This window comes from Peromyscus californicus, unplaced genomic scaffold, assembly GCF_007827085.1.
Source record: "Peromyscus californicus insignis strain IS unplaced genomic scaffold, ASM782708v3 Scaffold_183__1_contigs__length_69418, whole genome shotgun sequence".
In the NCBI taxonomy this organism is placed as follows: domain Eukaryota; kingdom Metazoa; phylum Chordata; class Mammalia; order Rodentia; family Cricetidae; genus Peromyscus; species Peromyscus californicus.
In genome coordinates, this window is record NW_026294473.1 from 1,641 (window position 1) to 19,754 (window position 18,114).

General features: G+C 39.0%; 1 protein-coding gene across 1 annotated transcript in view; it reads right to left on the minus strand.

Moving 5' to 3' along the window:
• Nucleotides 1–4,724: 4,724 nt before the first annotated feature.
• The window catches only part of LOC128113170 (sperm-associated antigen 6-like), a gene marked incomplete at its 3' end in the record, with an annotated part of 34,152 nt that continues 20,762 nt past the window's right edge, over nt 4,725–18,114 (minus strand). Inside the window, exon 3 of the mRNA XM_052742773.1 lies at nt 4,725–4,891. Within this exon, the coding sequence (XP_052598733.1) occupies nt 4,725–4,891 (167 nt within the window). The remainder of the gene's footprint in view (nt 4,892–18,114) is intronic.

The window sequence follows — 18,114 nt, forward strand, 5'->3', positions numbered from 1 at the left end:
GTCCATCAACTGATGAATGAACAAAAAAGTGTTCATTTATACACAATGGAATTATTATTTAGCTGTTAAGAAAAATGAAATTCAAATATAAAAGAATAAAGCTAGAAACAATATTCCTGAGTGAGGCAATCCAGTCTCAGAAAGACAAATATCACACACTTCCTCATTCAAGGATGTTAGAATTGGATCTTCAAATATGTGAACTTCATTTGGAACACCCATTGTAATCAGGTGGCAGAGGTGATAGAATGCACTAGTATGAAGGAGTTAAAGGGAATTATGAAACAGAAAGGGGTAAGTTGGGGTGTGGGTGGCAGGGCAGAGTAGAGAAGATAATACAGAGAAGGATAACTAACCACGTAAAGGCCTTTTGAAAACCCATATGGAAATTCATTACTACTGAAGCTTCCTAAATATATACATAAATGCTGTTTTTTATCAGTGGCACAGCGCTGCACTTGACTCCATCCACTACCTCAGCTGCTGACTGTGCCTCTGCAGCCACTGCTGCCTTGCTGCTGAGGGTCACAGCCTGGGGGAGCCTTCGCATTCCCACTGCCCCACTGGCCTCAGCCATGGAGGGAGGCAAATGGCATTTTAACTAAGTATCTTTTTATTTTACCAATAAAGACTCGGGAGCTCAGAGAAGCAGAGTAAGCAGCCAGCTGACATTCCTCCTCTGCCACCATATCAGAAAGAAGGCTCTCTCCTAAGCCATCTGAAACAAAATTCCTCCAACCAGACATCCCTCCCTTCTACTTTCTGTGTGTGTCTCTCTCTCCACCCTTCCAGTTTCCCTCACTCTATGGTTACTTCCAGTCAACTGGTTGCTTGCTCCACCTCTTGACCTATGGTTGATTTTATTTAAATAATACAATCCTCGAAGATCACAGTGTAATCAAATATCCCACAACACACACAGAGGGATATATATATATATATATTAAAGAGTTTTTTCATGGAGATATGCTACAGCAGGGGGACAATACCCTAACTAGACACTTCATGCCAGCAAATTAAGACCCAGTACCAGGAACTGGTTACCTCTTTTAGGGTTGTTGCCCTGTGGGCTAGCATAAATCTACAGGCATTGCAAGGTATTGCAATACTCTTAGCTACCCTCCAGAAATTGATGAGAAAACCCTATTGCTTTCAGCATACTTAAGTTATAGAACATAGGGAAATCAATCTGGTTCTCACTTGGAATCTTCATCCCTACTGGCTGGTTCTCATAGTGCTTGAAGGTGATATGGAAGTTCCTATATGAGAAAAGTAATCATTCTTGTAGGATACAAAGTGACTGACCTAACAAAATATGCTGGGTGTTGATACACTGGCATGAATGTTATGGAAGTAATCAACCACTTTCTGATTGGATTTAAACCTGTTCCATGAGAAAGAACCCAAACCTGACACTGTGAAAGGAGACAAAAACCTATGGCTAGATAGGTCATAGGCCCTTAGGGGAGTATCCAAAAGTATTATTCTGATAAATAGACATATTATTTGAATGACCCCCTAAGGACTTATTGCTATACACATAGATCAGTGCATCTCTAAACTCTCATCAGAGGAAACTTCTCCTCAAAGTAAATGACAACACAGAGCCCCTTAGCTGGTCAATGAAGAGAATAGGAGAGGGATAGATTGGTTCAGCCCTAAATGGGATGCCCATGTCATACCCCACCCCCAACACTGTGGGGGTCTTCACGGAAGAAGTGGAAGAAAAGGTGCAAGAGCCAGAGGTTGTAGATAACATCAAGGACAAAACCGTTTTCCAGACACAACAAGGCAGTTGCACTAATGAGCTCACAGGGCTGTGAAACACACACAATGTCTGTGCAAGCTCAAGCTGGTCAGTAACTCCAGCACGGAGGGAGGAAAGTGGACACAAAATTCCCAGTGCAAAACTAGCTAAGGAGCTACTGATTTGACAGCTGTTCGAGAAAGAGAATCAGCTTTTTAATGATGTGATCCCTGGATGGGCCAATCGTGTACTGGAGCAGGCCCTCACTCCCAGGCGTGGTGGGGTGACAACAACCTGGACTTGATGGGCATAAAAATGAAGAAACCTCGAAGTTTTATTTGAGTTAGGAATGTTGAGGTGGTGTGTTTGAATGGGGAGGAGTTTAGAGGAAAGGGTTGAATATGATCAAAATACGTTGTATGATATTCTCACATAATTAATGAGAATTTTTTTAAAAGATGCAGACAAAAGCCACACATCTGGTCTCACATGCAGATCCTGGCTTACAGTGTTTATAATGCATACGTACATGGGAGAAACTGTGATTACAGATATGAAAAAAGGAAAGAGAGTGAGAGACCAATCAGGCAGAAGTAACATAAAAGTAGGTCAGGTCACGGAGTCAGATGGAAAGTACTTCCCACCGTGAGAAGACAGTGAGAAGAAGATGAGAACCAACAAAACTGAAAATGTCCTAGTGAAAGCTAACACTGTGGTATGAAAGTAAACAGTTTTAAGTGAAAAAAGAAAAGGTGAGCAGATTCTTTTTCTAGGTGAAGCAAAACCCATATGTACCTTTTTTTTTGGGGGGGGGGGTTCGAGACAGGGTTCTCTTCTCTGTGTAGCTTTGCGCCCTTTCCTGGATCTCACTCTGTAGCCCAGGCTGGCCTCGAACTCACAGAGATCCGCCTGGCTCTGCCTCCCGAGTGCTGGGATTAAAGGCGTGCGCCACCACTGCCCCAGCAACTTTGTACCTACTTTTAAAAAAAAGGTGAAATCTCAGGAGAAGTGACCCAGGCTGATGGCTGGACGGAGGAGACGTGCTGTTCACTCTTGCTACCCTCACTTCTCCGCCTAGAACTACCTGTCTCTTTATAGTTAGTAGAGATTAACTCATAACCAGAAAACTTCTGAAACCTTTTAAATGGGACTATGAAACCACAGAGACTGCCGCCCAAGAGGGAGAGCAAGAGTCCTGGAGGCAGAAAAGCAGAAGGGTAGCTACTGAAGGGGACATGCGTAGGAAAGTGAAAGCTTGTGATTTCTGAGCAAAGGACATTAGTAAATGACTCTCAAATCTAAACAGTAAATCAGTTTATTTGCACAATTATGGTGTTTTCTCTCGTAAAATAGATCATAAAAACTTCCTTTTTCATGTTAAAGTTATAAATCAATGCTCATAGTCACATCACCACAATCTCCTTTGTTCTTGATTCAGAGACTCAAAGCAGTCCTTTCCTACTCCCCCACTTCGCCTGGCCCCTGGAACCACTGATCTGCTTCTCCTCTCTATGAATTTGCATGTTTGAGGCATTTTGTATAAATGGATTGTATAACATATAGCTTTTCGGTCTGGCATCTCTCACTTGGTGGGTTTTTTTTTTTTCTTTTTTTATTTCTACTTTCTCATTTTTAAAGATTTAGAGGGATTTTAGAGGACTTTTTATGTATATGTGTGTACATGTTTGTGTGTACATGTAGGTGCCTGTGGAGGACAGAGTTATAGATTTGCTGGAGCTGGCATTACAGGGGTTTGTGAGCCACATGACATGGGTGCTAAGAACCAAACTTAGGTCTTCTGTAAGAGGAGAATGTGGTCTTAAACCATTGAACCCATCTTTTCACAGCCCCCAACAAAATGGTTTTGACAATCACAAATCAGATTTATCAGTGCTTCATTTCTGTTTGTATAGACCACAGCACTTTGTGTAACTATTCATGTGTTGGTGGCTTTGGGATGCTTCCACACAATGCTGAGTAGTGCTGTCTGAACATGTGCCACAACAGTTTAGTGCTCTGGGATGTACAATGGGAAGGAAATTGCCGCATCCGATGGTAAACACATTGATCTTATTGTATGTTGCCAAATGGTTTGTCACAGAAATTATGCCATTTTATATGCCTGCCAGTACATGATGGTTTCAATTTTTCCTCATTGTTACATTATTTCCCTTTTTTTTTTTATTTTTCATTATGTTTCATCTTAGCAGATAAAGGATGCCATCTCATTGTGGGTTTTGATTTATAGATTTTAATTGCTAGTACCCGTGAGACTCCTTTTCCACATGCTTATTGACTACTTAAAGGTTTTCTTTAAGAAAATATTCAAGTCCTTTGCCCAGTTTTCAGTTGAGCTGTGTTTCATTATGCAAGTAGGAATTTAGTCTTAAAGATGTCAAGAAAAGATGATGTCATACTTAGGTTATGATAAACTAACAGAGTGTAATGGACCAGTCTGAAAATGCTTAAAGTTCTCAACTACTGTATAAACTAAACCGGCAACACTGTGGAGAAAAAAGCTGCATCATATGGGGTGGGGGTGGGACACTTTCAGAGGGGAGGAGAGAGGGGCACATTTAAAGACTTGAAATGTTTGTCTGCCTAGTAAAAATGCTTATCAAACCTTTTCATTAAAGGTGTTTTCTCCCTTCAGGACTTACTCTTGCCACTAACCACTTACATATAAGGATGGGAGAAAGTTTATTTGCCTAGGGTCTTTACACTCTCTCCCCCCTCAGACAGCTCCTATAGCTCTGTTCAAAGCTCCCACGTATACACATACTCCTTAATGCATGCCCTGCGAAAATCCTTTTACGTAGTCCCCCATAAACTAACAACGGTGGAAAGAAGCTGCCTACCACACCCAAATCAAAATAATATAATCAATTCCAAGGCCTTCAAAGCCACAATTGTGCCCAAATTGTCGGATTTTTATCTAAAAACCAAAACTGCATAAATCTTTTTGAAAAATTCTTACATTTTGTTCTGCCAATGAATAAACAAGCTGTGGAAGAATGTCGCCCTTCACAACTGCTTCTGCTAAGTCATCGTTGTAATTGGCCAATCTCCCCAGAGCCAAAGCAGCAGTCTGTTGAATTGTTGGGACCACATCCAGAAGAAGAGGCCTCAGCAAAGACATTACACCTGAGTTAAATTATGAAAAGCAGAAATCAGCAAAATTGTTATTAGAAAGCAAAACATGGGAGCTGGAGACATGGCTCAATGCTAAGAGCACTTGCTGCTCTTGCAGGGGACCTGCATTCAGTTCCCAGTAACCACAACGGCAGCTTACAAACTGTCTGTAACTTCAGTTCCCCAGGGATCTGACATCATCTTCCGGCCTCCTCAGAAACTAGGCATACACGTGATATACATACATACCTGCAGGCAAAACACTTACATATATAAAATAAAACATTTTAAAAACATGTGATTTAGCATATACACACAAAAAATAAGAGTAAGAAATTCAGCAAAAACAAACAATTTAAAGCCAGTCATCATAGTGCATGCTTGTAATCGCAGCATTTGGGAGGCTGCTGCAGAGTAATCACAAGTTCAAAGCTAGCCTAGTTTACAAAGGGAAACCCTAAAAAATATATAGATATGTAACGTACCAAACTGGACAAGAGACAAATCATGCAAATTCTTTAAAAAATATATTAATGGACTCATGATCCTCCTGCCAGCACATCTTCAGTGTCTCCTACCCGCATGTGCCACAGTGGGAGTTTGCATGAGAATGTCCCCAGAGGCTCCCCGTCCTTGAACACTTAGTTCTAGTTGATGGTTCTGTTTGAAGTGGGTTAGGAGGTGTGGCCTTGTGGAGAAAATACATCACTGGAGACAGGTTTTGAGAGTAAAAAAATAACCCTTCAACCACTTCCAGTTGACTCTCTTTGCTTTCTTGCTTGTACTTCAAGATGTGAACTCCCAGTTACGGTCATCATGCCTGCAGTTTCCTGTCCTACCTCTCATCATGAATAGACTCTTATCCCTCCTGGAACCACAAATCCAAAGAAATTCTTTCTCCTGTAAGTTGACTTATGGTGTTTTAATCGCAGCAATAGAAAATTAATACAGCCACCATAACTGGATGACTGACTCCTGCCTTCTGGCACTCCTTCCAGAACTCCTCCTACAGATAGGACCCCTGGCTTCATGCCGCTAACTCCATCTATCTCTGCCAAGTGCCCTTTCCCTCATCCATAGGCAGGAAACCTAGGTTCCAGCCACCAACTATACCTGGTCCTTCCAGCACCCCTCACCCCCTGCTGTGCACACCACTGGCTTCTTCTCAACATAGAAACAGTAGACTTGCTCCACAAACCTCACTCATTCCTTTGTCTAAAAGACCACCCCTCTGAAGCAAGGGGCACCAAACAACCCAAGCTACTCCAACCACTGCACCGCTGCCTGAGGACCCGTGTGTCCCACACCTGACTTCCTGCACCCCTTCCATATGCCTCTGCTTCAAGAGGGTCCCTAGAATCATTCTGCTAAGCCCATCTACCCCAGCTGAGCTCCAGTGCCCTCCCATCTATAGGCAGAAAGCCTAGGCTCCTATCACCCAACCCCTCCAATACCCATGCCTTTCAAGGACCACACCTCTGCAGGAAGGGACACTAAACCCACACTAGTAACTCCAACCATTCCCTTCCCCATTCCTACAGTCTATCCCCTGTCTGCCTTATGGCTCCATCCTATGGCTCCTTTTCTGGTGGAATCCTAGGCTCACAATCAACTCCACAAGCACCAGTTGACCTGACCACCTCCTTCCAGATTCCATAAAACTGGCTGTGAAAATCATCTAACTTTACAGAAGGAATGCTCTTGAGCTTAGAAAACCTTACTTGGTTCAAGATGAGCAGAGAATACTTCTGATAATCCATTCAAACATCAACACTGAATTGATGAAAGACTGAATCCTAAGACCCATGGCAGTTGGTCACCCACCTTAAAAAGTTGGAAACAGATATTGTCTTGTTCCCAATTGTAGTGAAAATGTTTTGAGTTTCTCTCCTTTCAGGTTGATATTGGGTGTGGTTTATATTGCTCTATTTATGTTGAAGTATGTTTCTTGTATGTCTCCAGGATTTTTGTCATGATTGGATATTGAATTTTTGTGAAAGGCCTTTTCTGCAGCTAATGAGATGATCATGTGGTTTTGACATTCAATCTGTGTTGTGGAATAGTATTTTAAGATGTGTTACATTCATTTATGCTGTGGTATATTTGTTTAATGATGCAAAGATGTGTGAAATTCTTTTGTGTTGCATTATTTAACTCTGTAAATCTGTGTTAATTTGCCTGCCTAAAACAACTGATTGGTCTAATAAAGAGCTGAACGGTCAATAGCTAGGCAGGAAAGAGAAATAAGTTGGGCTGGCATGCAGAGAGAATAAATAGGAGGAGAAATCTAGGGAAGAGAGGAAGGATCAAGAAAGGAAAAAGGAGAAGAGGACTCCAGGAGCCAGCCACCAAGCCACACAGCCAGCCCTGGACTAAGAAGGAAAGAAAGATAAAAAGCCCAGAGGCAAAACGTAGCTAAAGAGAAAAGAGATAATTTAACTTAGAAAAGCTGGCTAGAGAGAAGCCAAGCTAAAGACAAGCATTCATAAGCAAGAATAATTCTCTGTGTATTTATTTGGGAGCCGGGTGGTGGGACCTAAAAGAGTAAAAACAAAAACCAACTACAAATCTGCTTATGTGGTGGATCTTATTTATTGATTCATATGTGTTGAACTATCTTAGGATCTCTGAAATGAAGCCTACTTGATCACGGTGGATAATGTTTTTGGTGTATTCTTGGGTTTGGTTTGCAAGTATTTTATTGAGAAATTTTGCACCTATGTTCTTAAGAGAAATTGATCTGTACTTTAATTTCTTTGTTTGGTTTTGAGTCATTTAGTTATCTGAGTAATTGTGGCCTTATAAAAAGATTTAGGTAGTGTTCTTCAGTTATTCTACTTTGTAGAACAATTTGAGGAGTACTGGCATTAATTCTTCTTTGAAGGTGTGGTAGAATTCTTTGTTGAATCCATCTGACTTTTTTTGGGGGGGGACTTTAAATTATTACTTATATTTCAGTAGGCATTATATATCGGTTTAAATTTCTTCTTTGATCTTGATTTAACTTTAGTAGGTCATATAAATCAAGAAATTTATCCTTTTTTTAGGTTTTACAATTTTGTTAAATATAGATTTTTAAAGTGTGTCCTTATGATTCTTAGAATTTCCCTGGTGTTTGTTGTGATATCCCTTTTTTGTCTCCAATTTTATTAATTTGGACCTTCTCTTTCCATCTTTTAGTTAATTTTTTTTAAATTTATTTTAATTTATTTTGCAATACAATTCAGTTCTACATATCAGCCACGGATTCCCTTGTTCTCCCCGCTCCTGTCCCCCTCACCTTCCCCCCAACCCCCCCCATTCCCATCTCCTCCAGGGCAAAGCCTTCCCCACAGACTGAGGTCAACCTGGTAGACTCAGTCCAGGTAGGTCTAGTCCCCTCCTCCCAGGCCGAGCCAAACAATCCTGCATAGGCCCCAGGTTTCAAACAGCCAACTCATGCAATGAGCACAAGATCTGGTCCCACTGCCTGGATGCCTCCCAAACAGATCAAGCCAATCAACTGTCTCACCCATTCAGAGGGCCTGATCCAGTGGGGACCCCTCAGCCATTGGTTCATAGTTCATGTGTTTCCATTCATTTGGCTATTTGTCCCTGTGCTTTATCCAACCTTGGTCTCAACAATTCTCGCTCATATAAACCCTCCTCATTCTCGCTAATTGGACTCCCAGAGATCCACCCGGGGCCTAGTCATGGATCTCTGCATCCAGATCCCTCAGTAGTTGAATGAGGTTTCTAGCACAACAATTAGGGTGTTTGGCCATCCCATCACCAGAGTAGGTCAGATCGGGCTGTCTCTCGACCATTGCCGGCAGTCTGTTGTGTGGGTATCTTTGTGGATTTCTGTGGGCCTCTCTAGCACTTTGCTTCTTCCTATTCTCATGTGGTCTTCATTTACCATGGTCTCCTATTCCTTGTTCTCCCTCTCTGTTGTTGATCCAGCTGGGATCTCCCGCTCCCCCAAGCTCTCTTTCCCTCAACCCTTGCCTTTCATTACCCTCACTCATGTCCAGGCTGTTCATGTAGATCTCATTCCATTTCTCTGTCATTGGGCGATCCCTGTGTCTTTCTTGGGGTCCTGTTTTCCAGGTAGCCTCCCTGTCTTTCCATCTTTTAGTTAATTTGATTAAAGATTTATCTTACTGATTTTCTCCGAGAACCAGCTCCTCTTTTCATTGATTCTGTTTTTTTGGTGGTTGTTTATTTATATATGAGTTGGATTATTTATTACCTTTTACTCTTTATTTTGTTGTTTTTTTAATTTTGGTTTTTGAGATATAGTTTCTCTGTGTAGCCCTGGCTGTTCTGGAACTCACTCTGTAGACCAGGCTGGCCTTGAATTCAGAGATCTGTCTGCCTCTGTCTCCTGAGTGCTGGGACTAAAGGCATGAGCCATCACTGCCGAGCACCTTCTACTCTTTTTGGGTGTGATTTCTTCTTTTTGTTCTAGAGCTTTCTGGTGTTCTGTTAAGTTGTTAATATGAGATCTCTCCATGTTTTTTGTTTTTTTTTTACATAGACACTTACTGCTGTGAACTTACCTCTTAGCTCTCATTGTGTTGAATAAGTTTGGGTATATTGTGTCTTTATTTTCACATTTCTGTCTCACCCCATTTTTTATTCAGTAGTGAGTTGTTCAGTTTCTATGAGTTTGTATACTGTCTGTCATTTCTCTTGTTAATATTTAGATTTAATCCATGGTGGTCTGATAGGATACAGGGAGTTATTTCAATTTTCTTGTATCTGTTGAGACTTGCTTTTTATCCAAGTATGTGGTCACTTTTGGATAAAGTTCCATGAGCTGCTGAGAAAAAAAGGCATATTTTTTTGTGTTTGGGTGAAATGTTCTATAGATACCTGCTAGGTCCATTTGATTTATGACATTATTTAACTCTGGCATTTCCTCTCTGTTTGGTTTATATCTGGTTTCCACAGGGATTGTGTCAGTTTGCACTCCCACCAGCAATGAATAGGCATTCTCCTTAACAGCATGTGCTGTACTCTCTTACCTTGGCCATTCTGACCAGGATAAGAATGAAATCTCAAAGTAATTTTAGTTTGCATTTTCCTGATTGCTAAGGATGATGAAAACATTTTAAGTGTTTTTCAGTCATTTGTATTTCATTTTTGAGAACTCTATGTTTAATTCTATACTTCATTTTGTAATTCGATTGTTTTTTCTTGATCTTTGGGGTTTTTAGTTTTTATATATCCTAGATACTAACTCAGTATCAGATGTAAATTGGTAAAGCTTTTTGTTCCATTCTATATGCAGATGCCTTGCTCAAATAATGATGTCCTTTGACTTACAAAAGACTTCAACTTCATGTGGTCGCATCTATTAATTGTTGTTTTTAGTGTCTGTGCTATCATCCTGTTCAGAAAGACTTTTCTAAAACAGTGCTGTTGAGTTCAAGGCTTTCCCTACTTTTTTCTTATCGGGTTCAGTGTGTCTGGTTTTACCTTGAGGTCTTTGATCCATTTGTAGTTGAGTCTTGTGCAGGGTTATAAGAACGGATCTCTTTGCATTCTTCTGCATGCAACCATCCAGTTTGACTAGCACCATTTTTTGAAGATGTTGTCTTTTCTCCAATGTGTATTTCTGGCTTATCAAACATCAGATTGTATAGACCTATGCCTGGGTCTTCAATTCAATTCCATTGATAAACATGCCTGTTTTCATGCCAGTACCATTCTGGTTTGATTACTACGGCTTTGTGAAATTGGAAATAGTAAAATTGGAGATAGTGATAACTCTAGCAGCTCTTTTATTAATTAGAATTGTTTTAGCCATCCTGGGCTTTTTGTTTCCATATAAAGTAGAAGATTATTTTTTCAATTTCTGCAAAGAATTGTGTTGGAATTTTGATGGGGATTGCATTGAATCTGTAGATTGCTTTTGGTAGGATCATTAATTCTACTAATTCATGAATATGGGAGATCTTCCCGTATTTTCATGTCTTCTTCAGTGTCTCGGAGTTTTTATTCTGCAAGTCTTTCATTTGCTTGGTTGGGTCTCCTAACATATTCTTGAGGATATTGTGGAAGGTATTGTTTCTGTGATTTCTTTGTCTTTTACTTTCTTTCTTTCTTTTTTTTGGTTGTTACTATTTAAATTTTCCACTCTCAGCCTTCTAATTTTCTCAAAGTATTTCTGCAATAAGATTTTTAGTAAGAGGGAAAATAAAACAAAATTTCACAGCAGTTAAAATCTAATTCAGAGTAAAATTAATTTCAAACAATTTCAGAAATATGTTACTAATTTTTAAATTTTAATTAGGTTTTTCTTTTATTTTTGAGATTATAATTGCAATATTTTGCCCTTGCTTTTCCTCACTCAGAACCTTCCCATGTGCCCCTCTTGTTCTCTTTCAAGCTCATAGCTTCTGTTTTCATTGTTACTGTATGCATATATGCATATATACAGGTATATATACCTACTCCTCTGTTTTCATTGTTACTATATGCATATACATATATATACATACACACATATATGCTTTCCACCAATCCTTTGTCATTTCTATTGCTCTCCTCCTTGTTCAGCTCATATTTAGGCAGTCATGCATATATTTACATATTACTAATATAACTTTCTCAGTATCTATAATGTTACTTGTAATCTTATGTTTTCAGAACTAACCATTTGGTATTAGATAACCAAACTGGTGTGCTCTTCCCTGGGAAAGACTGTTTCTCCTACTCTCGGCATTCTTTAGTTACCACAGTTCTCTGTATAGGGTTGAGGCCCCCTGGACTTTCCACCAACCGTTTGTCATATCTGTTGCTCGCATCCTCGTTCAGCTCATGTTAGGCAGTCATGCATATATGTTTATATACACATATATGTATATTTGCATATATATGTCATATCTGTTGCTCGCATCCTCATTCAGCTCATGTTAGGCAGTCATGTTGGCATGACTTTATGGGGGTAGCTTCTGACATTCCTAGGAGACACAGTTTCACAGCAAACTCCATGACCCTTTGACTCTTACAATCTTTTAATTCCCTCTTCTACAATGTTTCCTGAACCTTAGGTGTGGGAATGTCTTGTAGATGTGTCAGTTGGGAAGGAGCTCCACAACTCTGCATTTTGATTGGTTGTAGGTTTTGGTAGTGTGGTTTTCTGACTCTCATAAAGAGAAGTTTCCTTAGCAAGGGGTGTGGACTACACTTACCAGTTGTCGTTAGGGGTTATGCTGGGTCAGCAGTGGTGAGAGGTTCTCCAATATCCATGACTTCACTAGCACTAAGTAGCTAGCTAGATTTCTAGTACCAGGAGTGATTTATCTCTTGTTGAGCAGGATTTAAGACCAATTTGAGAGCTGTTGATTACTATCAAGGTGTATGTGTGACTATGGCATGTTTGGAGTTGCTGTGGTAGTTGTTGATGTGGTTCATAGGCATCACAGACAGATAATACTGTTGGCAGCCTCTCTCCTTTGGAAGCTTACATGGCACTTTGGGGTACCATAAAAGTTAGTCCTGAGTAATGAGTCAGGCGGGTCAGTTCCAGCACAGAGGCCTCTGGACCCTGTATCTGAAGCGCATGGTTGTCATCAGTAAGAATTTACCTTCTAGGGGGCAACCAAGGACAATAGCAATAGGCTGTATGCTTTGGGAGTCTCTTGGACAGCCCTGACCAAGTCAAAATAGGGCTTCTTATGCCTGGTATTGGGGGTTTTATTAGGTGGTATTCAGCTCTAGGAGGGAGCATTGTCAGCCTAAAAGAGAAAAGTTCATTTAAACTATATATGTGTATTTATATACAGAATTATATGTACTATAGAAGTTTTTGATAAAAAGTTAATAGTATGTTTGACTTATTCAGACAGCCTTGTTATTTTACCCTCCTCCCTCCTTCTGTATTTACCTCCCTCTCCATCTGTAATGCCCCCCCCTTTCCCATCTCCAGGGTCAGATCACTTGTACTCTGCTATTCCCCTCTCTATTGCCTCACAAACCCTCTATGCTGGCAATGATCCCATCTTACTTCCCTGTATAGCTAAATAGTATTCTGTAGTGTATCTGTACTGTATTTTCTTTATCTACTCATAGGTTGAAGGACATCTAGGATGTTTCCATTTCCTAGCTATTATGAATAAAGCAGCAATGAACATAACTGAGGAAGTATCTGTGAAGTAGGATGTCAAGTCCTTGGGCATATGTGAGTGGTATAGCTGGGTCATATAGTAGATTTTTAGATTTTTGAGAATTCTCCACACTGATTACCAAAGTGGCACCACCAGTGTGCAATCCCAACAGTAGTGAATGAGGGTAGTAGGTTGCTTTGTTTTATCTTTGTCATTCTAACAGGGATAAAATGAAATAACAGTGTTGTTTTCATTTTAATTTCTAGGAATGATTAATACTTTTAAAGATATTTCTTAGCCATTTTTTTCTTCTTTTGAGAACTCTCTGTTCAGGTCCAGGTCCATTTTTCAAAGGGGTCATTCATTTTATGATTCTTTGTTTTTTGAGTTCTTTACATACTCTGGATGTTAATCCTCTGTTAGATATGTACTTGGCAAGGATTCTCTCCCATTCTGTGTTTCCCCTCCTTTTGGTTTATTGTTCTTTTAACTGTGCAGAAGCTTTTTAGTTTTATGAAGTCCCACTTGTCAGTTGTTGGCCTTAATCATTGGGCAAATGGAGACCTATTCAGGAAGTCCTTTCCTATACCCACAGAATGGAGAAAACTGCCTATGTTTTCTTCTGGCAAATTTCAGTGTTTCGTGTTTCACATTTGTCTCTTTGATCCATTTGGAGAAAATTTTGTGCAAGTGATAAATAAGGGTCTAATTTCATTCTTCTACATGTGGACATTCAGTTTTCCCAGCACCATTTGTTGAAAATGCTTTCTTTTCTGAGCTTCAGTTTTTAGCATATTTCTCAAATATTGTATGTACTAGTGTTCGGAACTTCAGTTTTGTTTAATTGGTCTACAGGTCTATTTTTGTAGCAATATACTATTGCTTTTATTACTATGGGTCCATAATGTATCTTAAATCAGGAATGGTAACCCCTCCAACACTGTTCTTTTTGCTCTGGATTGTTTTGGCTATCAGAGGTTTTTGTGGTTCCATGTGAATTTTAGGATAGTTTTTTTTTTTTAATTTCTGTGAAGAATGAGGTGGGAATTTTGATTGGGATTCCAGTTAGTCTGTAAATAGCTTTTGACAAAATGGCCATTTTCACAATGTTAATTCTACAACTCCATAAACATGAGATTTCTTTTCATTTTCTAGTGTCATTCTCTATCTCTTTCTTCAGAGGTTTAAAGTTTTTTTGTAGAGGTCCTTCACTTCCTTGATTAGGTTTATTCCTGAACATTTGATTTCCTTTGAGGCTACTGTGCATGGGAGTGTGTCCATGACATCCTTCTTTGCATGTCTGTTGCTGGTTATAGAAAAATCTACTAAAAAAAAATCTACTGATTTGAGCAAGTTAATTCTGTGTCCTCCAACATTGCTGAATTTGTGTATTGTTTCTAGAATTTTTCCTGATAGAATTTTGGAATTTCTGATGAATAATAATATTCCATTTGCAAATAGTAATAGCTTTGCTTCTTCTTTCTCTATTTGTATCCCTTTAGTTTGCTTCTATTGCTTTCATGCTCCAGCTAGCACGTCAAGCACAACTGAAAAGGGGTGGGGACAGAGGACATCCCTGTCTTGTTCCTGACTTCAGTAGGATAGCTTCAACATTTCTCTATTTAGGATGTTGACTGTGGGTTTCTCATATATTGCTTTTACTGTGTTGAGGTATATTCTCTCTAGCCCTACATTCTATAGGGCTTTTATAATGAAGATACATTGGATTTTGTCAAAGGCTTTCTTTTGCATCTATTGAGATGATCATGTGATTTTTGTCTTTATGCAATTTGTTACATTTATTGACTTGCATTATGTTGACCCATCTCTGCATTTCAGGGATAAAGTTGACTTGGTCATTGTGGATAATCTCTTGATGCATGTCTTTATTATGTTTGCAGGTATTTGATTAAGCATATTTGAGTATATGTTCATCTTGGATATTGGTTTGTGGTTTTATTTTGTGTGGATTGTGTCTTTACATGGTATCACAATGATACTGGCTTCACAGAAGGAGTCTGGGAGTGCTCCTTATATTTTAATTTATAAAAAACCATTTAAGAAGGACTAGATGTAAATTGCCTAGGAAGGTCTGCTAGAATTCTGCTGTGAGTCCATCTGGCCCTGGAAGTTTTTTTAGCTGGAAGGCTTTTTATTACTGTTTCAATCTCATTTGTTATAGGTCTCTTGAAGTTATTCATTTCTCCTTGGTTTAATTTTGTGGTTTAGCTGAATTTAGAAATTCAGAACAGAATTTCAGCCATTTATTTTTGGGTTTCCAACTTAATAGAGTATAGGTTTTCTAAATATTCCCTTACAATATTCTGAATTTCTTTGGTATCTATTGGTATCTCTGTTCATTTGAGATTATGATCACTTGAATCCTCCCTTTCTTTTCTTAGGTTGTCAAAACTTTTTTTAATCTTCACAAGAACCAGCTCTTAGATTTGTTGATTTTTTTGCGTTTTTTCTTTGTTTCAAATTCACTGATTTATGATTTGTGTTTTATTATTCCTTGCTTTGGTTTGGATTTGGTTTGTTCTTTTTTTCGAATTTTTAAATTGCATCATTAAATCATTTATTTTTGTTAGTTCTAATTTTTTTTTAATGTAGGAACTTAGAGCTACACAACTCCCTCTGCTTTCAATGTGTTCCAGAGGTTGTATTGTGTTGTGTTGTTTTCACTTTCATTTAGTACCAGGAAATTTTTATTTCTTTCTTGATTTCTTCTTTGACCCATTCATCATCCATAAGTTGTTCAATCTACATGAGTTTGTGGATTTATGAGAGATTTGTTTGCTGTCAATTTCAGGTTTTACTGCATTGTGTTCAGATAGGATACAAGGAGTGATTTCAATCTTTTTCAGTTTTAAAGATCTGTTTTATGTCTACGGATGTGGTCTATTTTTTAAAAGCTTCCATGTACTGCTGAGTATAATGTATATTCTTCAGTGTTTGCAGATATCTGTTAGGACCATTTGATGTACAATGTCAAATCATTCTGATGTTTCTCTGTTTACTTTTGGTCTAGATGACCTGTGTATTGGAGAAAGTGGCATATTGAAAGCATCTACTATTAATGGATTGATTTTAATCTGTGTCTTTAAATCTAGTAGTGCATTTTTATTAAATTGGGGGCACATATGTTTACGATATTAATGTTTTATTGGTTGACTGTTCCCTTGATTAGAATTAAGTGACCCTCTTTATCTCTTCTGATTAGTTTTAGTTTGAGGTATATCTTGTCAGATATTAGGATAGAGACACCTGCTTGCTTCCTGATTCCATTTGGTTGAAGTATTTTTGTCTATCCTTTTACTCTAAAGCAGTGCTTATTTTAAAGCTAAGATGTCTTCCTTGTAGGCAGCAGATAGGTGGATTTTGATTCTTGATCTATTCAGTCTGTGTCTTCAATTGGAGAATTGAGGCGAATGATTTTTAAAGGTATTACAGAATGTATGTGCTAATTGTTGTCAATGTGTTGTTGACTTTTGTGTTGTTGAGTCCTCCTTGTTACTTTGTGTTTTGATAATTATGGCTTCATGTTTCTTTCCATACTCTCTGCTATGCTCATTCTCTTCAGCCTGAAACAATGCTTCCTGTGTTTTCTTTAGGTCTAGTTTGTTGGAAATAAACCTTCCAGGCTGTATATATCACAGAGAGTTTTTTTCTTTTTCTTTATCCTTCAGTCATGACAGATAGATTTTGGGAGTATATTAGTCTAGATTGGCCCTCATAGTCTTTTAGAACTTAAGATGCATTGTTCCAGGCTCTTCTAACTTTCAAAGTTTCCACTGAGAAATCAGCTGTTATTCTCAAGCATTTTCCTTTATATGTGACTTATGGGGGTTTTTTTCCTCTTGCAGCTTTCAAAACACTTTCTTTGTTATGTGTACTTGGTGTTTTAGCCATGATATGCCACAGGGATTTTCTTTCCTGGTTTTGTCTATTTTGTGTTCTCTGTTCTTCTTGTATCTGTATGGGTGTGTCTTTCCTTAGTTTTTGGGGATGTTTTCTTCTGTGATCTTGTTAAAGATTTGATCTATGCCTTTAGCTTGGAATGCTCTTCCTTCATCTATGCCTATAATTCAAAGGTTTTGGGTTGTTTTCATGGTGTCCCACATTTCTTGTATGCCGCTTTCTGGTATTTTTAATTTTTTTCATATTCCGTACTTATTTTGTTTGAATCCTCTACTTTAAGTCCTGATATTCTTTTTTTTTTTTTTTACTTTATTTCCTATCTCTTTCCTTGCTCTTCCTCTTTGTCCCTCCCCCAACTCTACCAACCCATTCCCTCATGTTCTCTTGTCACCTCCCCTTACCTCCTCCCCCTCCCACCAGACTCCCACTTTACTCAGGAGATCTTATCTTTTTCCTCTTCCTAGGGGGATCCATGCATGTCTTAGAGTCCTCCTTGTTACCTAGCTTCTCTGGGGTCGTGGACTGTAGCCTGGTTATCCTTTGCTTTACGTCTAATATCCACTTATAGGTGAGTACATACCATGTTTGTCTTTCTGGGTCTTGGTTACCTCACTCAGTATAGTTTTTTCTAGTTTCATCCATTTGCCTGTAAATTTCATTGTATCATTGTTTTTTACAGCTGAGTAATACTCCATTGTGTAAATGTACCACATTTTCTTTATTCATTCTTTGGTTGAGGGACATCTAGGTCGTGGTTCTGACTATTAAAAATAATGCTGCTATGAACATACCGGAGCAAATGTCCTTGTGGTATGAATGTATATAATTTTGGGTTTATGTCCAAGAGTGGTATTGTTGGATCATGAGGTAGATTCATTCCCAGTTTTCTGAGAAACCACCATGATTTCAAAGTGGCTGTACAAGTGTGCACTCCCATCAGCAATGGAGGAGTGTTCCCCTTGCTCCACATACTCTCCAGCATAGGCTGTCATCAGTGTTTTTGATCTTAGCCATTCTGACAAGTATAAGATTGCTGTGGGATGGTCTGTATGTCAAATGTGCTGCTGATTGGTCAATAAATAAATCACTGATTGGCCAGTGGCCAGGCAGGAAGTATAGGTGGGACTAACAGAGAGGAGAATTGAGAGAACAGGAAGCTGGGTGAGAGAGACACTGCCAGCCGCCATGATGACAAACAGCATGTGAAGACTCTGGTAA